General features: G+C 40.0%; 1 protein-coding gene across 1 annotated transcript in view; it reads left to right on the top strand.

Moving 5' to 3' along the window:
* Positions 1-27,388, top strand: part of LOC126198634 (Fanconi anemia group I protein-like) — a 250,425-nt gene that overhangs the window by 14,837 nt on the left and 208,200 nt on the right. Inside the window, exons 2-3 of the mRNA XM_049935099.1 lie at positions 8,897-9,007; positions 21,654-21,823. Of these exons, the coding sequence (XP_049791056.1) occupies positions 8,897-9,007; positions 21,654-21,823 (281 nt within the window). The remainder of the gene's footprint in view (positions 1-8,896; positions 9,008-21,653; positions 21,824-27,388) is intronic.

The following is a 27,388-nucleotide window of genomic DNA, read 5'->3' as shown; positions in this document are numbered from 1 at the left end:
ACTTAGTTACAACGTTTCTAGAGACTGGACAGACCCTCACAATTGGTTCAGTTACAGCAGCAGACAATACAAAGTGGAATCCAAAATTTTCGGGACTGGTGCTGCCATGCGGAGTGACATTCTGCTGGGAGGACGTGTTGCGTGTCCACAGTGATTTCCGTAATACTCTGTATTTGGTGTATGGCGATTTTATGATGGATCTGTGAACAGAGCAGTTCGTAATGTATCAAATTCTGTGCGAATCTTGGGAAAAGTGCTACAGAGACCCTTGCAATGATTCAACAAGTGTTTGGGGGCAGAGCATGAGCTGTACGCGTCCGCTCTCCAAGACCCAAAAAAGCGAGACAGGTGAAGAGCAAAGTTAAGAGCATGATCATCATTTTCTTTGCTACCAAGGGAATTGTGCACAAAGAACTTGTCCCACCCAACCAAACAGTGAATTCTGCCTACTACTGTGACGTTTTGCGACAGCTCTGTGAAAATGTGTAGCGACGACGGCCCGAACTTTGGCGTCAAAGGAACTGGCTGCTGCATCACGACAACGCGCCCTGTCACATGTCCTTGCTCATCATGACCTTTTTGGCGAAAAACAACATGGCGGTTGTACCCCACCCACTGTACTCAACAGACTTGGCACCTTGATACTTCGCGCTATTCCCAAAACTGAAACTCAAGTTGAAAGGCCCTTGGTTCGACACTCTAGAGGTGATTCAAGAAGCGTCGCTGGCAGTGATAAACACCCTCAAAGAACAATACTTCCAGAAAACGTTTGACCAGTGGCAGAAGCGATGGGACCGGTGTGTACGTGCGGATGGGAACTACTTCGAGGGTGAATCTGACAATTTGTCCAAAGGTAAGGTTTTCAACAGATGGCAGCACCCGTCCCAAAAATTTTGAATAGTGCCTCGTATTGTGTATTGCATTCACTGACAGAGCAACAAATAACCATGCTCAAAAAATACAATAAACATTAAGGAAACACATTATGCAATGATTGCCGATGGCACAGGGTTATTACACTGTTACCTTAAACTGAATAGTAAGTCTTTTGCACTTCCAAAATTAATACAACCCACAAAGGCTAAAAATAATCAATCACATTGCACCAGCCACAAAGTAACACCACTGAAACGCTGTTCTTGGCCATGGGATGAATTGATTATTGTTTGTAAGCTGCTAGAAATTGCCCAGACTGCTTTCAAGGGACTGGAAGCTGCTATGAATGGGTGTGTTTGCCAGGATACTGAGAGACAGGTATCAGATACATCGAAGCTATCTCAATTACTGTCTCCTTCTATGGACACTGTCTCCTCTCCAGGAAGTATTTGTTGACTTGACTGTGACTAGTGTGTGTCAGTGGTAGGTCTAAGGGCTCTTGTGCAGGGCAGGCGAGGACCCAGGAGAACTGAGGGTGGAACACCCAGATCTATAAAAGAACTAGTGTGAGGTGTTGCTTCCCCCTGATAACTGAAACATAGCCAGTGTGACACTCATCATCTGTTGTGAAACCTGCTGTGTCCTGTGTCAGAAAGCAAAACAATAGGGGTCTGTTTGAATAACAGTATCCCATAGGGAAGTGGTAGAAAGGAATAGGAAGGATCACCTTCTGCACTCAGTGTGTATGCCTGGAGACCCCATTCAGCATGGAAGAGGCTTTTCTGTCTGCCATTAGAGGAACAGGATTCAGCAAACTGCAGATTGTGACACACGTTGAAAGGAATGATGTCCCTCATCTGATCTCAGAGCTCATACTTAGACCATGCTTAGCATACTTAGATGAGGTTGGGATGATCAGCCTTGCTCACAAAATTTTGATGAAACTAACAATCTGCAGCATTGTCCAGAACTGATTGAGGCCTCCTGGTGATGCATCAGGTGGAAGGCTTGAAGCAGAGACTTTGAAGATTCTGTGACAAATTAGACTGCAAAATCTTATGCATCTTTCAGTTGGCCATCTTTCAAAAACATTTTTAGGCATTCGTCCATTCTAAGGACATTCCCAAGCCAGGCTGTTTTGCTACTTTTTATTGTTCTTACAATGTCATCTCTTTGTATGAGTGATCCAGCTCATTGCTTGTTCTAGATCTCTAGAAAACATTGTTATCCTGAACTGCCCCATAGATCTTGCACAGAACCCTGCATCCAAATGTCCTGAGCTGCCGTCCATCTGTACTCGTTAGTGTCCATATTTCACATCTGTAGTTTACAGCTGACCTGATCATGACCTTATAGGGTCAGCAATTTCGTAAAAGTGTGGAAGCACCTATTACCACTCAAGGTGCGCTGTATTATTTCAGTTGACATGGAGTTTGTCTTTTTGACAATACATGCCAGGTAGTCAAAGTTCTGCACATGGAAACTGAAATGAGCTGCTAGTAGTTCATCCAAGTTATTTTCCTTCCTGAAGAAATTCGGGCACTTAGCCTTCATTTCATTAACAGTAAGGCTTCTAGGTAGTGTGCTTTCTTTCAGCTCATCTATTGTTCTCTCTAGTGAAACTCTTCTTCTACTGATAATTGCTACATCATCAGCATATGCACATATTTGGGTTGACTTTTGTGCTTATGTAACCAGGGATTTGAAGAAAAACCTTGTAGACGGGATGTCCCCTTGTCTGACTCCTGTACTAATGCTAAACCATTTACTGAGTCCTCCATCCACTCGCACTGCAGACTTGAGACCAGTGAATATTGTATGAGTAAGTGAAACATACCTAGATAGTATTCCAAGCTGTAGCAAATCATTTAGCATTTCTGCCCTAACAAGAATACCAAAGGCCTACTTGAAGGCAACATAGAAGTTATACTCATAAGCCTTTTCTTGTATTTGCCTCTGCACAAATATCTGATCCGTTGTTGACCTATTAGGCCGAAATCCACTCTCATATTCTTCCAGAGTCTCTTCTGCTATGGAACTAGCTTGTTGTGAATAATACTGGAGAGAATCTTATAGGTTAAATTCATCAGGTTAATTCCTCAGTAATTGGAACAAGTCTGTCTCCTTCCTTATGGAATGGGTGGTTGTATTTATTGTAAATAGCCTTTTGCTCACTATATTTTACCCCTGTTACCTTCAGAATTTCAAAGAGAGTATTCCAGTCAACATCGTCAAAAACTTTCCTAAGTCTACAAATGCTATAAACGTGTTTGTCTTTCCTTAACCCATCTTCTAAGATAAGTTGGAGGATCAGTATTGCCTCAGGTGTTCTTACATTTCTCCTGAATCCCAACTGATCTTCCCCAAGGTCAGCTTCTACCATTTTTCCATTCTTCCGTAAAGAATTTGCGTTAGTATTTTGCAACCATTAATTATTAAACTTATAGTTCGGTAATTTTCATACCTGTCAGCAACTGCTTTCTTTGGAATTGGAATTATTATATTCTTCTTGAAGCATGGGGGTATTTTGCCTGTCTCGTTCATCTTGCATACCAGATGGAAGAGTTTTGTCATGACTAGCTCTCCCAAGGCTGTAAGTAGTTCTGATGGAATGTTGTCTACTCCCGGGGCCTTGTTTCGACATAGGTCTTTCTTAGCTCTGTCAAATTCGGCATTTCCTTAAGGGATACAATTGTTCATTATATGTTCAAATGGATGATGATTAACAGTCCATTCCCTCACTCCCTGTTTGCACTTGCTTTTGACATAGCACACAGCAAGCTTCCCCACATGTGAAGTGTGTCATGTTGACTCAGTTTCATTGGCAGACAGTACCTTAGACTTGTTAGCGGAATGGGTGTAGTAGATCCTTGCCTCCCCTCTACGCGACCCTAAACCCATCACTGGCAATCTAGTAAACATGAGGTGATAGGTCCTTCGTTTTCTGTAAAAGAGGCGGTATCTACAGAAGAGGACAGGAATTGAGGGACCTTTGGTAAGTTCTGGATGTCTTGTTATTTAACATGATATAGCTTTAGTGTTTGTTTTATTTATTTTTGTTAAATCTTACTATCCTGTTTCAGATATTTTATCTCTATTATTGTTTATGATCCTGTTTACGATAAAGATAATACCTGAATCTCCCCCCCCCCCCCCCCTTCTTCCTGGCTCTTTTCCTCCGCAGTAAAATGAATGTAAAGTAAAAATACTTGCTCGTATAATGCAGCGTGCTAGCTAGTGAGACAGGGAGGTGGGTCAGACCCAGATTGAATCTGCTTATTAGTGACTGCGGTCAGTACGCTGTGGCCAGACCGAGTGTGGTTTTTATGCAGTTTCTCCAAATTGTTTACCCAAATGCTGGTCTGGTCTCCAATTTCAACCCAGAAAATATGATATGCAAACAGTTAAAATATGATCACATACAGAACAAAGTTTACACAATTCACAGACAGGTGTCGGCCAGGGCTTCCATCTTTTGGTGACTGGTCATTGTGGTAACAGGAATTGGATTCAGCCACAAAGCTAAATAAAATAAATTTACCAAATCTCGAGTACAGCAAACCCTGTACTGGGCAGGGTTAACACTAGGGAGAAGAAGAATAGCTTTGCTAAGTATCTTCGTTTAAGGGGAATGGTATGTCTTGCCTTCCTATGAGCTTCAACTGATTAACCCGACAGTTTACAAAGGCACCAACTGTTTAATGTGGACTCAACATTGCAGGGGAACTCGACATTTTTCACATGTACAAACCATTTCTTGATCTGATAGAAACTGTAAGTTACAGAAAAAGTGAAAACATGTCACTTGACTCTAATTAAATTTGCTCCTCCTTTTTTGCCATTTCTAATAACTCTACTACACCCCATTTTATTTTATTTAACTCCTTTTCAAATCAACTAACCTATCTTTGGTTCTACAACTCTGAAAGTTAATGTGCTTAATTGAAGTATTGGAAGCAATGGTTTTCTATGGTCTGTGCTGTTCGCTGGTTCATGTAGCAAGACACAGGGGGAGAAGTACCTTGGTGTACCCCATGGCCTGAGCCCGTTACCTATGTTGCTTCAGTTGACTAGTTCCAACAGCTTCTTCTATTTTCCTCTAGACAGGAATGCTGACGTTTCAGGAATTCACATGTTGTAGTAGGACCTTATAGATGGTACATTAGCCTGCCAGGACCCAAAGAATTTGGTGAGACACCTGAACAGCGTCAGTCATCAGCAGACGTATGGTCACAGCAGACTCTGATGAGATCGTAGTGCTTCTGGATCTCAAACAGTGCAATCAACATGACAGGTTCATACACTGATGACATGTCAGCAGAGCCCTGAAGCCTGCAGTCAGATCTGTGATTTCACGTTCATTTAGCCATTGTCATCACTAATACTCTTGACTAATAAGATTCCAGACTTTTACACACTGTGTTGTTTGCACTACATGTTGCTAAGCAACCCATCCACATTTGTTCTCCTTGAAGTGATCTTTCAAGATTGTTACCTTATTCCTTATTGGTTGAATGTTTGGATTGGATGTTGGGATATACCTTGGTTGATTCTGTCCTTCCTCACTTTGATGGAGTTGTGGGCTGTGCCCCCCCCCCCCCCCCCTTGCCCCCACATGTCATAGAATAGTCATCTAGATTTTGGGAGTAATGCTGGATGAGGTGTACAAAGCCATTCTGTGTGTGAAGGAAGAGAAGGATTTTGAAGATGGTGGTGTTTCAATAGAAATGATTATACTGAGAGGAAAAGTTGTACAAAAAGTACTTGTAAGATTATTTACAGAACGTTTGCGAAAGAAGACAGTTCCTGAAAACTGGAACAACATTGTAATATGGAAACTCCACAAAAAAAATGGGGAAAACAAGACACAATAACTACAAAATGATCAACTTTCCCTTCTTCTTGTACAAACTAAACTAAACTCTCTCTGAACAAGTCTCAGGAAGACCCTAATGGTACTGACCAACTGCCGTGTCATCCTTGGCCTATGGGTGCCACTGGATGCGAATATGGAGGGGCATTTGGTCAGCACACCACTCTCTCGGCCATTGTCAGTTTTCGTGACCACAACCACTAATTCTCGGTCAACTAGCTCCTCAATTGGCCTCACAAGGGCTGAGTGCATGACCGCAAGCATAGGAAAAACCTTATATTTTAACCAGGTAAAGGAGAAAGTGGGGTAGAAATGGTTAGAGTGCAATGAGCTGCATTAGGAAATGAAACAGTGTGTATGACCTACCACTTTGTCTGTCATGTATCAAGTCCCAGTTTGAAAGCCCACTGCAGGACGCGCGGATCTCACTGCAGGCCGCTAGAGGGCACTGCTATAATCTGTGAGAACTGCTGTCGTTGCTGCAGCACTGCCTATGGAGGCACAGCTGTCCTGCCAACCTATCAGCACCCGTTTCTGCCTTTTAAAGCCAGCAAGACTCCCGCTCGGTCAGTCAGACATTTGGTCCTGATTTCACTGTGCTATTGTATTTATCTCATTACACGTTGTTGTTGTTTTAGTTCTGTATTCACTACGTCGTAGGTATTTTTATCCAGGTTTACTTGTCAGACTTGTTATTCCGCCTGTGGTGAAATTAAAAGCAACGGTGCAATGGGCATTCCACTGTCAAATGCAAAGGATAGAGTGAATAGATTGTAAGAGTACATTGAAGACCTCTATGAGGGGGAGGAATTGTCTGATGTGATAGAAGAAGAAATTGGAGTCAATATGGAAGACATAGGGGATCCAGTATTAGTATCACAATGTAAAAGGGCTCTGAAATATGAGAGATCACATAAGGTAGAAATGATAGGTAGCATCTCACCAGAATTTGTAAAATCATTTAGAGAAATGACAACCAAACAACTATTCAAGTTGGTGTGTAGAATTGATCAGAGTGGGGGTGTACCATCAGACTTTCGGAAAAATATCATCCACACAATTCTAAAGGTACCAAGGACAGACAAGTGTAAGAACCATCGCACAATCAGCTTAAAAGCTCATGAATCCAAGTTACTGACAAGAATAATTTACAGAAGCAATGGAAAATAAAACTGAGGATCTGTTAGATGATGATCAGTTTGGCTTTAGAAAAGGTAATGGCACAGAGAGGCAGTTCTGACATTGCTCTTGATAATGGAAGCAAGACTGAAGAGAAATCAAGCCATGCTCATAGGATTTGTTGATCTAGAAAAAGTGTTCAGCAGTGTAAATTGGTGCAAGATTTTCGAAATTCTGAGAAAAAAGAGGAGTAAGCATTGGAGAAGGACAGGTAACATGTGAACAAGAACCAAGAGAGAACAATAAAACTGGAAGACCATGAATGGAGGTTTCAGATTAAAAAGGGTGCGAGTCAGTGATGCAGTCTTTCGCCCCTATTGTTCAATCCGTTCATCGAAGAAGCAATGACCAAAATAAAGAAATAAAAGAATGAGATGACGAGTGGGATTAAAAGTCAGGGTGACAGGATGACGATAAGATTTGCTGATGGCACTGCTATCCTTAGTGCAGGGAAAAAATTAAAGGATCTTTTGAGTGGCATGAATAATCTAAGTACAAAATATGAATTAAGAGTATAATGGCAAAAGACAAAAATTATGAAAAGAAGCAGAAACGAGAATAGAGAGAAACTCAACATTAAATTTGGTGAGTGTGAAGTAGACAAAGATAAGGAATTCTGCTATCTTGGAAGCAACAAACGCATGATGGATAAAGCAAGGAGAACATAAAAAGCAGACTATCGCAGGAAAGGAAGACATATCTGGCCAAGAGAAGTGTACTGGTATCAAAAATTGTTATTAATTTGAGGAAGAAATTTCTGAAAATATATGTTTGGAGCACAGCATTGTACGATAATGAACCATGGTCCATGGGAAATTGAAGCAGAAGGGAATTGAAGGTTTTGAGGTGTGGTGCTACAGAAGATTTTTGAAAATTAGATGGACTGATAAGATAAATTGGTGAAGGAAGAAACATATGGAAAACACTGACAAGAGGAAGGATGACGGTGAAAGGATATGTGTAAGATGTTACGGAATTACCTCCGTGGTACTACAGGGTAAAAACTGCAGTGAGCAACCGAGATGGAATACATCCGTCAACTAATTGAGGACATAGGGTGCAAATGCAACTTTGAGATTAAGAGGTTAGTGCAGGGGATGAATTTGTTGTGGCCTGCTTCAAACCAGTCAGAAGACTGATACTCTCAAAACAACTCATAATTTAGTTTCATTCCTGTGGCTACATTTGTTGATATGGTCTTTTGTTTCCTGTTGCTGAGATACGACTGCATCGATGTAAGAGAAATTTCAGTAGTATCGTAACATTTTCATTTCATTAGAAGAATTTTATGACCTACACAACAGAAGGACTTGGAAAGAAAGTTGCTAGTGGGTAATTTTTCTTATTTTAGAACTAGTATTGAGTCAGTAGGCTGAAGTATATTGCTGTCCCTGTAGAGAACCAGTGTGGAAGGCTGGTTTGCAGGAAAGTATGCCTACTTTAAAATTAGTAGTTAACTGCTGTTAAATTAAGTCCAAACACTCTGGCACACACAATACTTTATTATTTTACTGTTAGCCTGAGATGATAAAAAGAGATTATTAATTGCTGTTTGTGTGCTATTGTGAGAATAATACACAATGCAAGTAATTTAGCTACTCACGACATCTGTTAAAGTTACACAAGATGGACCATCTTACAGGACAATTGTCGTTGTTGGAACACTGTGTCTGTTGCTTTTGTTCTTCTGATTTGTTCTTTTATCTATCATATTTTGCTCTCACAGTTTTGACAAACTTGCAGTTTTATGTCTTTAAGTCGGATAAAACTCCATTATAAAGTATAAGTTAATGTCATATTAACTTTTTTATTTCTATTCTTGTTTGAAAATAGGATTTAACTGACTTTGGTTTAAACCATGGAAGTGCAGCCATTGTTGATATCTTCTGTATGACTGTTTCCAAATGCCTATGTGTGCAAGTGACGTGTCTTGTGAGATGATTTATTTATTTAAAGTTTCTGTTTCAGGTGACTGCCATCATTACAAAAATATGCAGATACCAAACAGCTCCTGAAATTCTTACCTTCTTATTTCAGGCTACACATTATGGTGGTGCATCAGAAATTACAAGCTTTAGAGTAAGTTCAATAAATGCAATTTTCTTTTTATTTAATTGGTTCCCACAGTATGCAAAGAGAGATTTAGAGTATCAGGTTGGTACTTTCTGCTTGCCACAACCGTAGAAACAGAGCAAAGTGACTCTTAAAGAACTATTTAAATATTAAGTGGTCTTTTTCTAAAAAACAGTACAGTTTAAACAAAGAGAATGTATAAATAAATGCCATATAATTCGCATAAATGAGAGAAATAGCCCAATATTATCTGTTTACATGGTTATTTATTGACTTCTGGATAAGTCACATAATTTAAATATTTGACAATTACGCTACAAAATGAAATAAAGGAAAATGAACACATAATATTGACAATAGAGAAACTTCATGTAAAATTTGTTGGGAGGATTCAGAGAAAGTCAGGACACCAGTATGATTGATTTTAAGCCTTGGAATTTGGAACATTGTCAAGTAGGCTTGCCCTAAATATCCAAGGAATTTAGAGAACCTTTGCTTGGATTGTAACAGGGTGACATAGCCGATACAGTAGTGCTGCTGAGGTTCGCGGGGAACATTAATGAAAATGTTTGTAAAAAAGGCGTTATTGGGTAATCTGTTGTGAAGCCATAGTGTAACTGTATTACAATATCAGTAAGCAGATGAGGCTCAAATTGTCTAAATGTGTAATTGATTTAATTTAAAAACACCATTACTGCAAACCATGTTTTTAAATTAGTTACCTTTGAATAACTGGTGTATCATAATCTTGGTACTATTAACCATTGGATAAGTTTAGAGAACAACTTCCTAAAAAATAATCCCGTGGCCTGCATTGTGCATCTTGCAAAGGGACTACAAAATAAATTCTGGATGGGTAGGTACCCATTGTGTACAGACGACTAAAACAAGCGAACACCAGGACAGACTAAATTATTTTGTTCAAAGAGTGAATCTTTCATATGAGTAGCATTGTCAAGAATTTATGAATGGTGTAACTATGTGTAAGAACTACTAAATTAAGAACAGACTAGCTTATAATGTTCAAGCTTCTGTGCCTGGAATAGTGAAGTCACACAAAACATCCATGGGACTTGGTCATCTTTGTAGTGTGCATCGGCAGCATTTTCACACATCTGTAATTGTCAGGTTTGTTGGGAGGGGGGGTAGGTAGACTTGCTAGTATGGAGTATTTTGAATATTTTTGAAGGTGGATGGCAGCTTATAAGTAACCATAAAAAGTTCTAGTTCCACCCATGTCACCTTGCCCTCAGGTGTGGGTGTACTAGATACTTGTATAACTTTCCTGTCATCTTATTGGCATATTGTTGTATGAGGCATGCAGTCTCCCTTAAATTTCAGTCACTGATTCCATGCTAATACAAAGGGGCAGCAGAATCATCTCTGGAACAATTATCAGTCTGCGTGATCTGCTTCTTTTATGGCAGTTCTCTCATACACAGTTTTGAATTGACCAGAGTTTCATGTTATAGCTACCCTGAGTTATACACTCGAAGACATTAATGGTACAGACCAGGCCCAGGGCGGGCAACAGCTTAAGCTGTTACCTCTCCAAATTGCCAATTGGTCCCTCTGTCAGGTGTTCAGAAGGTGCCACCTGAGATGTGAACAATCACCGAAGGCAGGTGCACCCCTGTCTGAGTGGAGGCCCCCTGAGTTAGAAGAAACACGCCATGAGAGTCGCTGGCATCATGAGGGATTTTCTCGCAATGAGCCAATCTTCTTCATCTTCACAGTCTACGTCTACTAAACATAAACAGAATGAGGCTAATGATTCAAAGACCCTTCCAGCTGCACCATGTTTCCTTGTGGTTTCACATAGTGGAGCCAGTCAGTCATTTGCTACGGTAAATCTGTTTATTATTCAGAAATCCTCCTCTCGTTTATGCAGTGATACTTTGCTTTTGGAGACTATTTCTGATTCTTGAGCACAACAACTGTTTGCAGCTTTGCTCCTCCACAGCTGTCATGTTTGTGTTGAGGGTCATCGAATGCTGAATTCTTTGGTTTGACCAAGGCAGAAAACCAAAAATACCTCTCTGATCAGGACATAACTGCAGTCCATCGAGTGATGAAGAAGGTAGATGGATCCTTAGTGCCCACACACACTCTTTTTCTCATGTTTGATAGAATAATGCTTTCATCAAAGATTAAAGCAGGCTATGGAGGTATCACAGTCCGACCATACATTCCATACCCAATGCGCTGCTACCAGTGTCATCGTTATAACCACACCTGAATGTCCTGTCGACACCCAGCCAAATGTATAACATGTGGTAGGGATGGTCACGAGGGCGATTGTCCGCCTCCTTCCTGCTGTATCAATTGTATTGGCGAGCATGCAGCATTCTCCCGAGATTGTCCTGTATATCTTGGTGAGTGGGCTGTCTGGGAGATTTGTGTGAACAAAAAAGTGCATGGCTAGTCAGAAACCCTGCATTTTACCTTCCGGCACTGACAGTACCACTCTCGCTCCACAAAGGACATGGCCACGCAGGCATGCAACCTCAAATTTGTCCCCGCTGTTGTAAAATCACCCAGTGTGACAGTAGCTTACCTGCCTCCTCCTCCTCCTCCTCCTCCTCCGCCACCAGCTCTGAAACAAGCCACCAAACTTTTGCCTAAAGGGGCGAAGTCACCTGCTACACAATCGGCATGCCAGAGAGGACAGAAGGAATATTGCCATGAAGATTTTTTACATCCCTCCAGGCAACAAACATCTGAATCGTCTTATGCCACTTGCAAAGCCTCCAAGAAATTAAACAAAGGCAAACAGTCTTCTCCTTCGTTGACTTAGAGATCCTCTTCACCAGTGTCGCCATGTGATGCCATCACCCGACTGACATTAGAGTCCCCGGTGTGCACCACCAACAGTTTTTCTGTCCTGGCCTCTGCGGACCAACAGAGGGAGAATGCTGACGTCTCTATAGATCTTGTGGAGCAGGATTCTCCAGCCTTTGCATCTTGTAGCAGCGAGTCTTCAAAGGCTGGCACTCGACAGCCACCGAAATGACACGCCTTCATTTTTTTCCCTTGTCTCCTCCCTCTTTTTCCTCGTCATGACTCTCCTCCAATGGAATGTTTGCGGCCTTTTCCCTTTGTACCGCTTACATCCCTCTGTCATTCATTGTCACCAGGGTAGACTTCCTCCAGCTTTTTGGGCAGTTTCCTCATCCTGTTTTGGTGCTTGGTGGCTTTAATGCGTACTATCCCCTTTGGAGCTCTTCCAGGACCTGTCAGAGAGGTGTAATCTTGGCTGATCAACTCAACCTCGTCTGCCTTAACACTGAACACACATGTTCCTTTCAGGCTCCACACACACCTGTTCCTGTTTGGACCTCTCGTTCTGCACTGCCCAGCTTGCCCATCATCTCAAGTGGTCTGTTCTCTCTGAAACCTACTGGAGTGACCATTTCCCACGTGCTGTCCATTTTCTGACTCTTACCACACCTATAAGCACACCCAAATCGCTGCTTTCTAAGGCCGACAGTAGGCTTTACTACTTCCTAGCGACATTCGACAAACAACATTTCCCCAGTAATGATGACCAGGTAGAATATTTTAAAAACATTATCTTTACTGCTGCAGAACGTTCGTTTCCTCGCACTTTGTCTTTACTGCACCGTGTCCCGGTCTTCTGGTGGACTGAGGCCTGCTGTGATGCAATTCGCGCACGAAGACATGTTCTCTGCGTTTTTAACCATCGTCCTACGATGGCTAACTGTATTCGTTGTAAAGAGTTACGTGCGCAGTGTTTTCGTGTTTTTCGGGGTAGCAAAAATGCTAGCTGGATTTCATTTACTACTTCTTTTAACAGCCCTCCCCCCCCGCCCCCCCCACCCCACCACCCCCGTCTTCCATCGTGTGGGCCAACCCCTGACAGCTCTATGGACAAAGGCCCATTCCCCAAGTTCCAGCCTGACAGTAGCAAATGGTGTTATAGTGGAACCTATTGCTATCTCCAACACCTTGGTTCCCTATTTTTCTGAGATTTCGAGCTCCAACCACCCTCACCCTGCCTTCCTCCATCAAAAATGAGTGGAGGAGGTTAGAGTCATATCCTTCTCATCTCAGAATCGTGAGTGCTACAATGTGACTTTTACTATGGGGGAGCTATAATATGCTCTCACTTCATCCCAATCCTCCGACCCAGGGATGGATGATGTTTACATTCAGATGTTGCAGCACCTTTCTCTTGTGGGCAAGCACTTTGTCACTTAAGTATTTCCATAGTGTTGTAGGCTAGAAGTTTAAAATGTTGATAATTAATACTGGGCAATGATTTCTGGGTCTTTTTTATAAAAGAAATTCCTTTGGATGAAGTTTAAATAAATTATAAATAATGATTTTACATTTATTTACAACTACAAGGGTTGCTCAGATTCATACTCAGAACATTTCACAATGCGAACTAGTTCTCCTTTCTTTGTGTGTGCAGAGCAAGATATAATTCTTGCAAGAAGTACTACTTTGTGTGTAGTTACAGTCTTTGCACCTGGCACAAAAGTAACAGCGTCCTTTCTTCGGCGGAGTATGAACAGCTGTACATGTTACTTTCCTTCACAGCTCTGTAATGATGATTCCTCTACTTGTAGCATGTTCATGTTGATTACACTTGTACCCAGAAGTTAATAATGCTGTTGTGTATCTTGAGTGTAGGCCTACAGCATTTTGAAAGAGTCTTTTCATGTTAAGGTCGTCAAGTTCTCAAGAAAGATCTTTCAGGTACTGCTTTCTTCCAGAAATCTCTGTGGGATGATTCTTTGCCCATTCCTTGTGTGTATCTTGAAATAAAACATATGATTTGTAAGCTAAATGACAGTCAAGTTGAAACACACCACATTGGCCATAGCTATGTTGCTCGATGGTAGCTGCACATTCTTACACACTTACCGAGCATATCTGCTCTAGACTTTGTACAGTTGCAGAGTATTATATGTCTAGCTTCTCGTACCTCACATTCATGTCGTGATGTTGGATTGACAACACTGTAATAACCGTTTTTGTCCCAGGCATGTAACTGACTAAAGTGGCATCACCATTAAAGGCAAACCGATGTAGCTTTTTTTTACAGAAACAGGACGGAGTTCTAGAGATAATCACGTTTTTTACTCTGATTAGTACCAAGAGTAGTTACTTTCTCTTTCAAAAATTCAGATGCTAGTGTAATGGTAGTGAACTTTCTGTCCATGGTTATGTTTCTTCCTGGTTATTTCAAGTAAGACATTTCAACCAACCTTCTAATTGTTTCAGGGCTACTGTTATGGTTCTTCTCACTGGCATGCTTCCCATCATAGGGATCCTCTGCAACGCAGTATTTCATATCTTAATCGCATAACAAGTTCACTTCTAAGCCATATTTTCGTGGTTTTGTTCGAATATATAGCCTTAATGGGTGTCGCCCATAGAAGGTCACAAGTTCTTCATCCCCTGTAACTGACTCACTAGGTTTATAAAACAATAGAGACTTGCTATAATTTTCCATATAGCCCTGAGACAAGCAAATCTGTCAGTCTGTCTTTGAGCTGTTTGAATTAGAGCATCATGAAAATGCAGGCATTTTAGTAAGAGCCTCAGTCTATGCTTCAAAAATGAATCTTGGTACATCAGAAAGTTTCTTTATTAAATATATCTCATAAACTGTGTTTGTTCTGTCTACGAACTCCACAGTTCCAGTTGCTGACACAATTTCTTCCCTTTCAAAAGCTTTCGAATTTTTCATGAAAATATCTTCAGCTGATTTCCAAATAATGCCTAGCTTTTTTTCATTGTACATCACAGTATGAGGGTGGTTTGAAAAGTTCTTGGAACAGAATAGAAAAAAAATAGTTACATTACTGAAACTTTTTTATTTTGCAATGTAGTTTCCTTGTAGATTAATGCATTTGGTCCAACAGTGTCCCAGGGCCTTGATCCTATCTCGAAAATGAGTTTCCTCCAGGCCTACAAAATAGTTGTCAATTCCGACTCTGAATTCTTTGTTTGAAGTGAATTTCCGTCCACCAAAAAAAAATTTTCAGTTTTGGCAAGAGATGGAAGTCTGATGGAGCAATATCAGGTGAATAAGGTGGATGTTGCAGCAATTCATACCTTAGTTCGTGTAATTTTCCCATGGCGATGGCATGTGCGTGCGGGCGGGCATTGTCGTTATGGAAGATGACTTTCTTCCTTGCTAAACGTGGCCTTTTTTGTGTATCTTTTGTTGCAGTTTGTCCAGGATGTTGTTATAGTATTCTCCAGTAATTGTTTGCCCGGTGGGGAGATAATCTACAAACAGAATCACCTTCGCATCCCAGAACATTGATGCCATGACCTTTTCCGCCAAAGGTTTGCTTTGTTTGGTGGTGGGGAATCAGCATGTCTTTTTCCCCCCTCTCTGGGGTATAGTAGTGCACCTAAGTTTCATCTTTGGTCACTGGCGGATAAAACGTCGTTTCTCCTAAAACGTGCCAAACATTGTTCCGATATGTCCATTCTCATTCTTTTTTGATCCAGCATCAAGAGTCGCGGCACCTATCTTGTAGGTAATTTTTTCATTTCTAATTCTTCAGTTAAAATTTGATATACCCTTTCAGATGACAATTTTGTGCACTTTTTGCAATGATTTCTGGAGTAGTGACACATCTTGGCCAACCACTGTGTGGATCTTCATCTAAGCTCTCCCAATGAAATTTAAATTCATTTGTCCACTTGGCAACAGTTGAATGTGAAGGAGCAGTCTCCCAGTGTATTCTGGAAATCGGCATGAATGTCCTCTGCTTTCATACCTTTCTTTACAAAGTACCTAATCACTGCTCGAATCTTAGCAAGTCTCTACACCAGAACAACAACAGAGCCACGTCTCCGCCACAGCTCTCTTCCAAGAGCACTGACAGGCTACAGTCCAATGAATATCATGTGAACAACTCGTTGCACTAATGCTGACCTCTCGTGATTCTGAGAACTTTTCAAACCACCCTCGTATAACCAACATGTTATTATCGAAGTACAGGAGGAAGGCTTTACCTGGTATATCGAGTTTTGTCATGGGCTTAGTTCCTTTTGGAGTTCTCATTATGTTAGCAGCAGACCTCTGCCTTTGATTTAAGTAAGGCTCTGTCTCCCATATCATACCTGGCAGGGCCGCCTCTTCTCTGTCAAGGTGATTAGTTTGTGCTTCTGACCGCATTTGCCTTCTTGTTGCTTGAATATCTGTAAAAATATGAAAACCTAACCGGAGGCTACTATGCTAACCACTCATCTACTGAAGCAGACATCCTAATATAACCAATATTATCTGCACACAGTAATAAATATCAAGACTTATCCTGTTCATTTTTATCCAACTCGCTGCTGTTTGAAACTACTTGATCTGGAAGTTCCATGACTGCATCTTCAGTTTCACTGCTTGAAATTTTCAGATAGTTCCCACTAAATTTGTGGTCTGAGTTCTCAAGCAAACTTCTTATTTCGTCATCTGTCAGTTTCATCTTTTTATACAGTCTATCAAAGGGCTACAGAAATGTATGCTTCCACTTGTGACATTGTTCTGCAGTTGACTGAGGGTGACTTGTGCTGCTACACATCCGATCATAACAATCGCTATAACTCCATGATGAATGCAAACCAAAAGCTCTTCTTATTATCAGTGTAGCAATAATCATTATAATAAATGTTAAGTATGTAGTAAATAAAATACTCACTGTACCAGGAGTTGAATCCCAAAAGTTTCATTGGGGTCATCACTGACTCCCCCCCCCCCTCCAAAAAAATGTATATGTATATTAGTAAGCAACTTTTAAGGTGATGGGATGTGGATAATTTGAAAGAACCAAATATTGTTGAGAGTTCCAGAGGGAGCATTAGGCAATATTTGACTGAATCTAGGGAACGGAATACAGTAGTAGATGAATAGGTAGCTTGGAGAGGTGGGGTAGGGAAAGCAACAGAAGATGAAATAGGTAGAAAGACTGGGCCTAAAATAAAATAAAAAAATAAAAACATTGTATTTCCCAAAAGCTGTTGAATTTAATTGGTGAAAGGAGGAAATATAAAAATGCAGCAAATGAGGCAGGTAAAAGGAATACAGTCATCTAAAAAAACATTCCCTCTTTATTATTATTATTCCATCTTGTGAGCAAGATATATGAGACAGGCAGAATACCTCCAGTCTTCAATAATAATGTAAAAATTCAATTCCAAAGAAAGGAGGTGCTGATGGGTGTGAATACTGCTGTACTATCAGTTTAATAAGCCATGGTTGAAAAATACCGACACCAATTATTAACAGAAGAAGGGAAAAAACTGATATGTGACGTCAGGGAAGATCTGGTGGGTTTCTGGAAGAAATGGAGGAAAACATGAGGAAATACAGACTGTACAACTTGTCTTGAACATTACTTAAAGAAAGGCAAACATATCTTTATAGCATTTGTAGATTGGGAAAGCTTTTGACGGTTTTGACTACAATACACTCTTGGAATTCTGAAGGTATCGAGGAAAAAGACATAGAGTAAAATGATATATGAAGCTTGTACAGAACCAGACTATTCAGCAAGTAGTAATGTTCACTGTAAAGCTGCATGATAAGTAGAAGTGCACTGTAAAGAGGCCCTTACTGATACAGATGTAGGTAGCTATTTTCTTCAAAAACGATCACTGTTTCCACGTAAATATAAATATTAAGCTCTGAGTACAAGATAAATTGTAACCATTTAATATACCAGTAACTAACAAAGCAGATTTTTTCAGAGCAGCAATTTCTTACATTAAGCTGGTAGAGTAAGCACCAAGTATTGAGTAATATAGTAATAATTTATTGTTAATGCAGTGACAAGATTCATTACACATCCTTGAACGTTTGATGGGACCTGAAGAATACAGTGAATGAACCTACTTCTTTCTATACATGCTCTTTGGTGCTTATGAGGAAGAACTTATGCTAATGATGAGAGGTATTCATTATTCTGTCTTAGTACACTGAAGACTACGTGTACATCAGTGTTGATTAGAATTCATAATGATAGCAGGAATTTCAGAACAGAAAGAGTAGTGTGACAAAGAGATTTCCATTTGTCTGGAGGATGCCTGATACACTTTCATATTGCTAATAACATTGTACTGTTTGCCTTCAGTGCTGATAAACTTTGACTAGTAGAAGTAGTTAACAGAGCCATTTGAAGGTAGAGCTGAAAATAAATTTATAATAACAATCATTAATAAACTGTCTCCAATGTGTATGTGGGTTTACTCAACTTTTTGCTGTATTTCTCTCCTTTCTGTCTTTTTCCCTCTTTTTATATTCTTTCTTCTTTTTGTCTCTCCCATCTCTCTGTGATTCTTCCTCCCCCCTCCCTCCAACCATCTTTTCCACTCCCACTTAGTTCTTAATTGTGCTGTTCACTCTACTTCTCATTTCTCTTGCTCTCAGTTCATCTTTACTTGACAGTTTCTCCTCCTATCAGCTCCAAATCTCTGAACCAAAACTGGCGCATTGTTTACCAGTATACTATCCTTGTTCTTCTTTTTCTTCTTCTTCTTCTTCTTCTTCTTCTTCCTCCTCCTCCTCCTCCTCCTCCTCCTTCTCTCTCTCTTTCTTTCTCTCTCTCTCTCTCTCTCTCTCTCTCTTTCTCTTTCTCTTTCTCTGACACCCCCCCTCTTCATCTTTGTATCCTCCCATTTTCACATCAGATGTATTCCTTTTATTTTGGAATTGACCTGTCCATTTTCAAAAATGGCTCTGAGCACTATGGGACTTAACATCCGAGGCCATCAGTCCCCTAGAACTTAACTACTTAAACATAACTAACCTAAGGACATCACACACATCCATGCCCGAGGCAGGATTTGAACCTGCGACCGTAGCGGTCGCGCGGTTCCAGACTGAAGCGCCTAGAATCGCAGGGCCACACTGGCCGGCTGTCCATTTTCCTCACCCTTCTAAAACGTATACACGTCCCCCCCCACCTCTCGACGAAAGAACTAGCTGATCTGAAACCTACGGATAGATTTTTTTCCCTACTATAATTATGTTTGTCAGCAGGGCCGAAATTTCACCTCCTGAAACTAAGTACAGGTTAGCCATACTATCTCCTAATTCAAATTAACAGCAAAATCATAAAAGCCGTTGATGAGATAGGGCAGTTGAAAATGACAGCTGGATGGACAGCAAAAGAAATAAACACAAGAATATTGTTTGGAGTGTCTTTGCTTAACTGAACAGGATTTTTAAAATGAAGCTCCTTTTGTGTGGAAAGTTTTTGATCAGCATCTATTATCAATTTTGATGTAATGGCAATGAGACATTGAATTTCAGTGTGAAAACTGTTAAAATCTTTCCATTTTCTCAGCAGAAAATGAAGTAGTCCATGTTGGGAATTAGTGGTAACAACAGTAAAAAAAACAGACTGGAAAAGAAGGTATAATGTAATGAAAATGAAGTGGTGCTATACAGCTCATGTTGCAAGGTAAATGGGTAGGATGTAGACGAAGAATGTTCTTTGTGCAGGCTGTACTTTGTTCACAGCAAACAGTAGCACCATTCAAATTATGACTGTGGGCTAGTTCACACCATTTTATATTTTGTTTGACAATGCCTATGCTAGTTTTGGGTGAAACCTATTGACAGTGCCACTGTAGCTGTATTATACTTTATTATATTAGGATATGTTTAAAGCAGATCTGAAGATGGACACTACAGACCAAAACTGAAAGTCTGAAAACAGCTTTTGTGGTTGTAGACTGGAAATAAACATTGTGTACGTCCTGGTTCATTATTTTTCTGTGCCACTATGTCACTGCTTGTAAAACCTAGTTCTTTCATATGATAGTAGTATTCATCTTGTGGAAGGGTGCAACAGTTTGTAAATCTGTGATATAACAGTGCCTGTGTTATTCTTATTACGATGTAAAGTTCCTGTCGACATGCAAGCATGTCCAAAGGAACAGGCACTGTGGCGGCTAAAGCTGTTATGACATACATGAAATGAACTCTTAATTGTGAATAGGGACAACCATCAGCTGTAGAATGGTATGACGACAATTAAAATTTGTGCTGGACGAGGACCTGAACCCGTATTTCCTGCTTATCACAAGCAGTCGCCCTACCATTTGGCTATCTGTGCATGACTTATGGCCAGACCCAAACTTCCATATGTCGTCAACCATGCATCTGCGAACTGTACTCGTACATCCATTATGTACCTTCCCATACAGGTCAGATGACATACTTGAAAGTTGCTTGCTCGGTATCAGCAGATAAATACGATATTGCAGTGCCTGTGTTATTCTGATTACGATGCAAAGTTCCTTTGGATAGCCAAATGGTAAGGCGACCACTCATGATAAGTGGGAAATCTGTGTTTGAGTGCCAGTCTGGCACCAATTTTCATGGTAGTCATTGCATTCTACAACTGATGGTTGTCTTTATACACAACTGCGAATTCATTTCATGTAATTCATAATGGCTGTAGTTGCCGCAGTGACTGTTCCTTTGGACATGCATGTGCATACATGTCCAAAGGAACTTTGCATTGTAATAAAAATAAAACGGGCACTGCGATACCAAATTTAACTGCCAATACTGAGTAAGTGACTTTAAAGTACAACATCTGACCTGTACAAGAATATACATAATGGATCTCAGCGCACAGATTGTAGATGCAAAGCTGGCAACAAATTTTCATTGTTATCATTCCATTTTACAGCTGATTCTTGTTCTTATTTGCAGGTTTCATTTCATGTATGTAAAGCTTGTGCATTATCACTCACACAGTCACTTCTTTCTCCGAATGTGGTACTTACAGTGCTTAGCAATATGACTCATGTTTAGTGCATTGATGAGACAAGTTTTTCATTTTTCTTAACTTGCTACTGTTTTCTTAGTAATCAACCAGTTACATTAATCTGTAGTATTGTCATAGACATTTCTTTATTTCAGTTTTTGTTTTGTTTAGAACATATTTTGTGATAAAATAGCACATAAATATATTGAGAAGAAAATGAAGAAAATAGTTATATATGAGGTGACATGTTTATTACGTGGTAAAGTTCAGCTGTATTTTTTTAAAGTGTGGATGCTCATTCAACAACCATTTGTAGTAAGTATTTGTGGTGAAATGAAATGATCATGTGGCATTGGTTACTGGGAGTCCCCACTGAGAAATTTCAGCCTCTGAATTGCAAATGCCCTCAGTTGATGCCACATTGGGTGACATACGAGTCAGTGATGATGATGATGATGATGATGATGATGATGATGATGATGACACAACACCCAGTGCCAAGCAGAGAAAATCTGTGACCTGGCTGGGAAGCGAACCTGACCCCACTGCATGGCAGTCAGGCGCACTGACCACTCGGCAGCTAAGGGACTTTAAACTATAGTAAAATCAAACAATGGGAAGTCCAGTATCAACGTTGTTATGAAAAGGATAGATTGCTACACACCGTAAAGATGACATGTTTAGTTGAAGATGGCAAAAGGAAAAACTTGTTACATGCTGAGCCTTTATTCAGAAAGGAAAGGAAAATGCACCACACACACACACACACATGACCACTATCTCCATCTGCTCTGGCCAGACTTTAACAATTATGTTACCAAGATTATGTTCCCTGCTTATGAATTAACAATTAAGCTTTGTTTCATCGCTATTGTTTGTTTATTTCCTAGGTATGTAAACAAGTTCTTCAGCAACTTCAAACACAAGACGTATCAACAATTCAGACAAATGCCTTGTTGACTTTATTAATCATCGAATTTGAGCACTTAGAATCAAAGGAGTTGATGAAGTTGACAGAATGGTGTACAGAATGCATCCAGCAGCCAACAGATCGAGTGTGGTAAGTGGCTTTTTGAGAACCGTTTATGTTTAAAGTAGCCTTGATTCACAGAACTTCAACATCTTGTTAGTTGTACAGAGATAACTTGCAAATACATTTCATGTGAATGTCAGAGCTATTGTTGCTGCTTTGAGTGTGGTTATTAAATGTGGAATTACTAAAATGTAAACTTTCACGGCCGGAAATATCATGTCCATTATAATTATCCGGGCTGTTATGCCGTGGTCGGTTGATGAATTCTGAGGTGATTCCCAACGTTTCGTCTCCGACTGCGGGAGACATCTTCAAGGGGGTCCGTAGCTTGATGGTCCAACACACACAGTCAGTAGCAAGCCAGTGTGTGTGTTGGACCATCAAGCTACGGACCCCCTTGAAGATGTCTCCCGCAGTCGGAGACGAAACGTTGGGAATCACCTCAGAATTCATCAACTGACCACGGCATAACAGCCCGGATAATTATAATGGACATGAAATGTGGAATTCCCAAAATGGAGAGATGTGACATAGTCAGCTTGAATCCATGAGAAACTGAAGCCTAAATCAGTCTTGGGGAGAGGAAAAAAAAGCTTTTTGAACATTCTGTCATTGATATAAAGACAAATACCATGCAAGTACCTAAATTATATAGCAGCTAGCATTTTTACAGACCCAGGCACTGAACCGCAATGAAAAAAACCTTTAACAGTACTTTTGTACTTTTTACTGCATTAAAAGTAGAGGTCATAAATGAGCTCCATATGCTCACTTTAAACTCACCAGTGGGTCCTATGACATCATCTCAGAATTCAAGAGTCTCTGGCACTGCCCAGTTACAACTGTAAACTTGTCACCTGAGTTCTGGTAGGTACAAGCGAACTCTAAGAGCGTAGGAAGGAAATAGATTATATGAGTTTGTAAAATAACTGAAACCTTGTAGCATTTCCACTGCATTAGCATTTTTTTTCTCCACAGTATTCTTTCTCATTCTTCAGGCCACTTAAAAGTAGATTGACAACAGTATCCAAAAGAGTTACAGAATTGAGTGATAATCTACAAACTTACTATTAGCCTGTAAATGTAAGTTGTCATGACTGAAAGACTATATGCTTTTTTTGGTCATAGGGACATGTGACGTTGCTCAGTACCCTATTTTAATTTGACAGAGCACATATGTATTCTCATGGTGGAGGTGGAATAAACAAAAATGCAACTATTTCGTTTGCAGTGGATGAATTTTTATGTTTGTCATCTGAAAGGTGGACACAGCATCAAACTTTGCCAGACATTACTCTTCGTGTAATGCCGCACATTTGCAGTTGTGTATACTGCATCACATAGTTTTTGTCTCGCACCCTTCACAACTTCACAACACAGCTTCACTAGAGGCCATCTGATCCTGAGGATTGGGTTTCACCCTTTCAGTCTTACATTACAAGAGCAAATCGTGTACTCAGCTTTCATAGTTAGTCACGACATGCCTTGCATGCTTCAATAAGATAGAATGAGGGGATGAGTTGTAAGTGATTGCAGCACCAGTTCTCTGACTTCTAATACTTGAGGAACTGCAGTGAGAAGGAAGGAATCCACTATACCACTGATGTAACTGCAGTGCTTTGGTTTCTAAGGTATTGTATTGTATTGTACTTACTTTGTTTCTGATCTAGTGAACTTCAGTAGTGTGAAGTAGTTGTGAAACTGAGTAAAAATAACTGGAATTGCAAATGCAGTAAACAAAGACAAATTTAGTGTTAAGCAGAAAAACATGAAAGCAAAATAAATGATTTTATCTGCTTAAATAAATTAAAAATAGGAAAATTATTTGATGTACTATGATTGTTGTTTGCAAGATCATACACTAAAATCTATACTTAAGAGGTAAAAGATGCAGGTCCAATTTCTGCAATTTCGACTTCAGACTAGGCTATATTTGTAATTTATTTACTTGTTTATTTTGTTATAACCTTTTACCTGTATTTATCCTTACACAAATTATTACTTTCAACAGCAGTTGAGGCACACCCTGCCAGTTCATTAGGCTCTGTGGATGTGTTGTGATTGAATTTCCATCTTCTGTTGTCTGTTGCCTCCATGATTGTAGGGGACGACTTCCTTGTTCCAAAGGATCATTGTTGGCACAGGTGAGGAGTGCAGCCAAATGCTGCTGCTTCTTCTCTTGGGTTGTTATGACACACAGGTGGCTGTTTGTCTGGCGTAACTATGGACCTATGTTGTCTTTGCTGCATTACTTCTTGATCTTCTGTTGTAACCTCCTATAATGCAGTAGCTAGGGGCTGAATGATAAGGTAATTCACTACCTTAAGCCATTCTATCAATAGCATCAGTGATATAGTCAAAGACCTGCCATGCTGTCTGACAATAGGGGAGACCGGGGCACTTTGGCCATATTTTTTTAAAAAAAATTAATATAATTTTTTTTACATATTTAAATTTATGAAATTATTGCTAAATATTTAGAGCAGTCTTACTGAATCTGGATCACAATTATTAACCTTGAAAATATGAGTTAAAAGCTTTTAAAAAAATTTATTACTGGACATACGTCAAGTGGGCCAATCTGCCCCTACCTCGGGGTAAGTTGGCCCAGAGGCTGGGGCACGTTGACCCATGTAATATTTTGATAAGTTAAACTAGTATAACTTCAGGATATCAAAATAAAACGAATAGTTATTAAGAAACATACTTTAATGTACATCAAATCAAGTTGAATATTGAGTTAAATGCTTAACATTTTATTATGACAACGGGAAAGCTAAAAATTATTAGGAATTATAGTGTCTTAATACAAACCAATCAACTTTAATCACTGTCCACATTCAAAGGATCATCACAGTTATAACACTCATAAAATAGTCCACAGATTTCATTTTTCACGCATGTCTGATGAGCCCAACGCTTGAAGTTTGTGCACTGAATCCATTGTGCTCCAGGTTGACTGTTTGAAAAATGCTTGAGACACCTTAGGCACAGTGAATCTTCATCTTCCTCATCTTCATCATCGTCATCTTCCATTGGCTTCTTCTTGCGTTTTAGGCCTACTGCAGTTGATTTGGTTAATTTCATTCTACCATTGCTCCTACTTTCTTTTTGAAAAAGTGCTTTTTTAGCCTGAGATTTAAGTTTTCTTTCCAATGCTTTCGCCTTCTTTTCTTTTTCACCTTTTTGTTCTTCCTCGAGGGCTTTTTTTACTGGAGTGTCTGTTACTATGGCAGAAACTCTTTTCCTTTTCCATGCTCCCATACTTTTTCTGGGCTCTGCTTTTTCAAAAGGCCTGACCTCTTCTGGAGTTGTAAACGGTCTTACATTTATCTCAGCTCGAGTTGATGGACTGTTTTCAGTGTTTGGGTCTGGCCTATCCGAAGTGTAGGAAGGCATAAAATCACTGTCAGTAAAAATATTTTTGTTAAAGGGATTGATCCCAGTTACCTTGAATTCACTGGTTATATTATTGGGAGTTGCAGCATTTGGAAGTGCTATTCGCACTATAGACGGGACGTCGTAAATAGTCATAGGCCGTTTATTTTTGGTAACCCATGCATTACATGCTGAGTTCACGAACTTTTTAAAAGGCCCATAAACACTTCTGTCTAAAGGCTGCAGCTCGTGGCTACAATGCGCTGGAAAAGACAGAAAGGTGATTCCATTATCTTTACAATAATCAAGAACTCCAGAGTCGAGTGTGAACTGTGATTATCAATCAAAACCAAGCAAGGGCATCTTTTGAGCAGCGAGCGTGTAGAACAAAATGTTTCATATATTTTGCAAAGTGTGTGTCTGTCATCCATCCCGAAGGATGAGCTGCTCCATCACACCCATTCGGGCCGTCAAGGATAAAATGAGGCTTGAAGTTGAACCTCGGGAAGATGAAGAATGGAGGCACACTATTACCCAACGCACTAACTGCAAAAGCGGTCGTAACAAGTGACCCTCTCTCAGCCAATGTCACTCGCCCTATTTGGAGAAAACCTCTTCGAGCAACTACACGATCAGGATGCTGGACGGTAGTTACTCCAGTTTCGTCAATGTTCCAGATGTCCTCAGGGATCACTTTTAATCTTTTTAACACTATGTCGAGATTATTAAAAAACAGTTCTACATTATGCTTGTTGAAACTGGTGCACCCGGCTAAACTAGTTGCTTGAAGAGTCCGAATTGAGAGTTGAGGGTGCCTCTTCAAGAATCATGTGAACCAATCACTTCCCGCCATTTCGGTCTCGGTGCATGTTTGGGGTATTTTATTGTTGCATGCAATAGCACATCTATACGCAAACCGCCTGACTTCTTTCGGGGAAAGACCATAATATATGTCACTTGCCTTCATGCGGTATTGTTCAAGCATATCTTCTTGTTCAGAATTAAATATCTGAAAGTAAACAACTCTAGTTAAGTTACCCATAGAGGCACAGTTTTTCTTTTCGTGTGTGTGTGTGTGTGTGTGTGTGTGTGTGTGTGTGTGTGTGTGTGTGAGAGAGAGAGAGAGAGAGAGAGAGAGAGAGAGAGAGATCAGTAGGCCTACAGTGCACAAGACGAAGTAGAGATGGACACTACAACAATGGCAGGGATAGAGAAAAAACATTAGAAATTGAAAAATAGCTTTGCAAGTAAAAATAATTTTAGTTAACAACATTTCATACCTGAAATCTTTTATCATAGCGAAATTTATCCCAAGGCTTCTTTTTGTCATTAAGTATTTGTAGGACTCCTCCAGGCTGAGGGTTTTGGTCCATTGGCATGGGCTGAGGTTCAGTTTCGGTTTCCTGAAGTTCAATTGACTGTGTAGGCTGACATGAGGTCTGTTTGTACTTAGCACAGTACCTCCCCAAAATTTTTCTTGGAACCCCAAATACCTCGCTAGTAGCCCTCACAGATCTTCCCTTTTCTTTTACTTCTAAAACTGCTTTTAGCGTTGTATCTTCAGAAATCATTCCTCTTTCACTTTTTCTTTTATAATTTCGCACCATTTTTATGTTCCTATAGATAAAAGAAATGGTGTAACTAAGGCTGTAACTCTGATGTTCTAAAAAAAAAGAAATGAACCAGATTCTGACTACTCAGATCGCAAATTAAGATTATAACAAAATTTACAGGTTGGTGTTTTCTTTTTAAAACGCTTTTTATCTCGCGAATATGACGATCTTTTGACCTCTGAAACGTATCAAAATATGTTTAACTTCGAAAATTATGTTAACAATTTCATAAACTCGACGAATTATAAATATTATTATCATTAAAAATTACAAATCTTTCATCAAATTTAAAAAATATATATAGGACAGGGCAGGTTGACCCGGGTGGCGTCTCTGGGCCAACCTGCCCCATCGCCATGTTTACAATAAATTCTATTCGTCACAAAACCCACTGAAGCAATTTAGATTGTATGCCATATAGAAATAATCCTTAAACTTCGACGTTTAATTATACTACTCACCTCTTGCGCCTGAAGTAAGCAAGCATTACATAACACACATTTAACCGATGAGTAGAATTTCACTCACACACGCACAAAAACAGTTAATCAACACAACTTGTCCAAAACTGCTCCGCCGGCCATATTGCTCCTGTAGAGGG

Source organism: Schistocerca nitens, chromosome 1 (genome assembly GCF_023898315.1).
Source record: "Schistocerca nitens isolate TAMUIC-IGC-003100 chromosome 1, iqSchNite1.1, whole genome shotgun sequence".
Lineage (NCBI taxonomy): Eukaryota > Metazoa > Arthropoda > Insecta > Orthoptera > Acrididae > Schistocerca > Schistocerca nitens.
The sequence above is the reverse complement of the archived record's forward strand: the minus strand, read 5'-3'. Positions and strand labels throughout refer to the sequence as shown.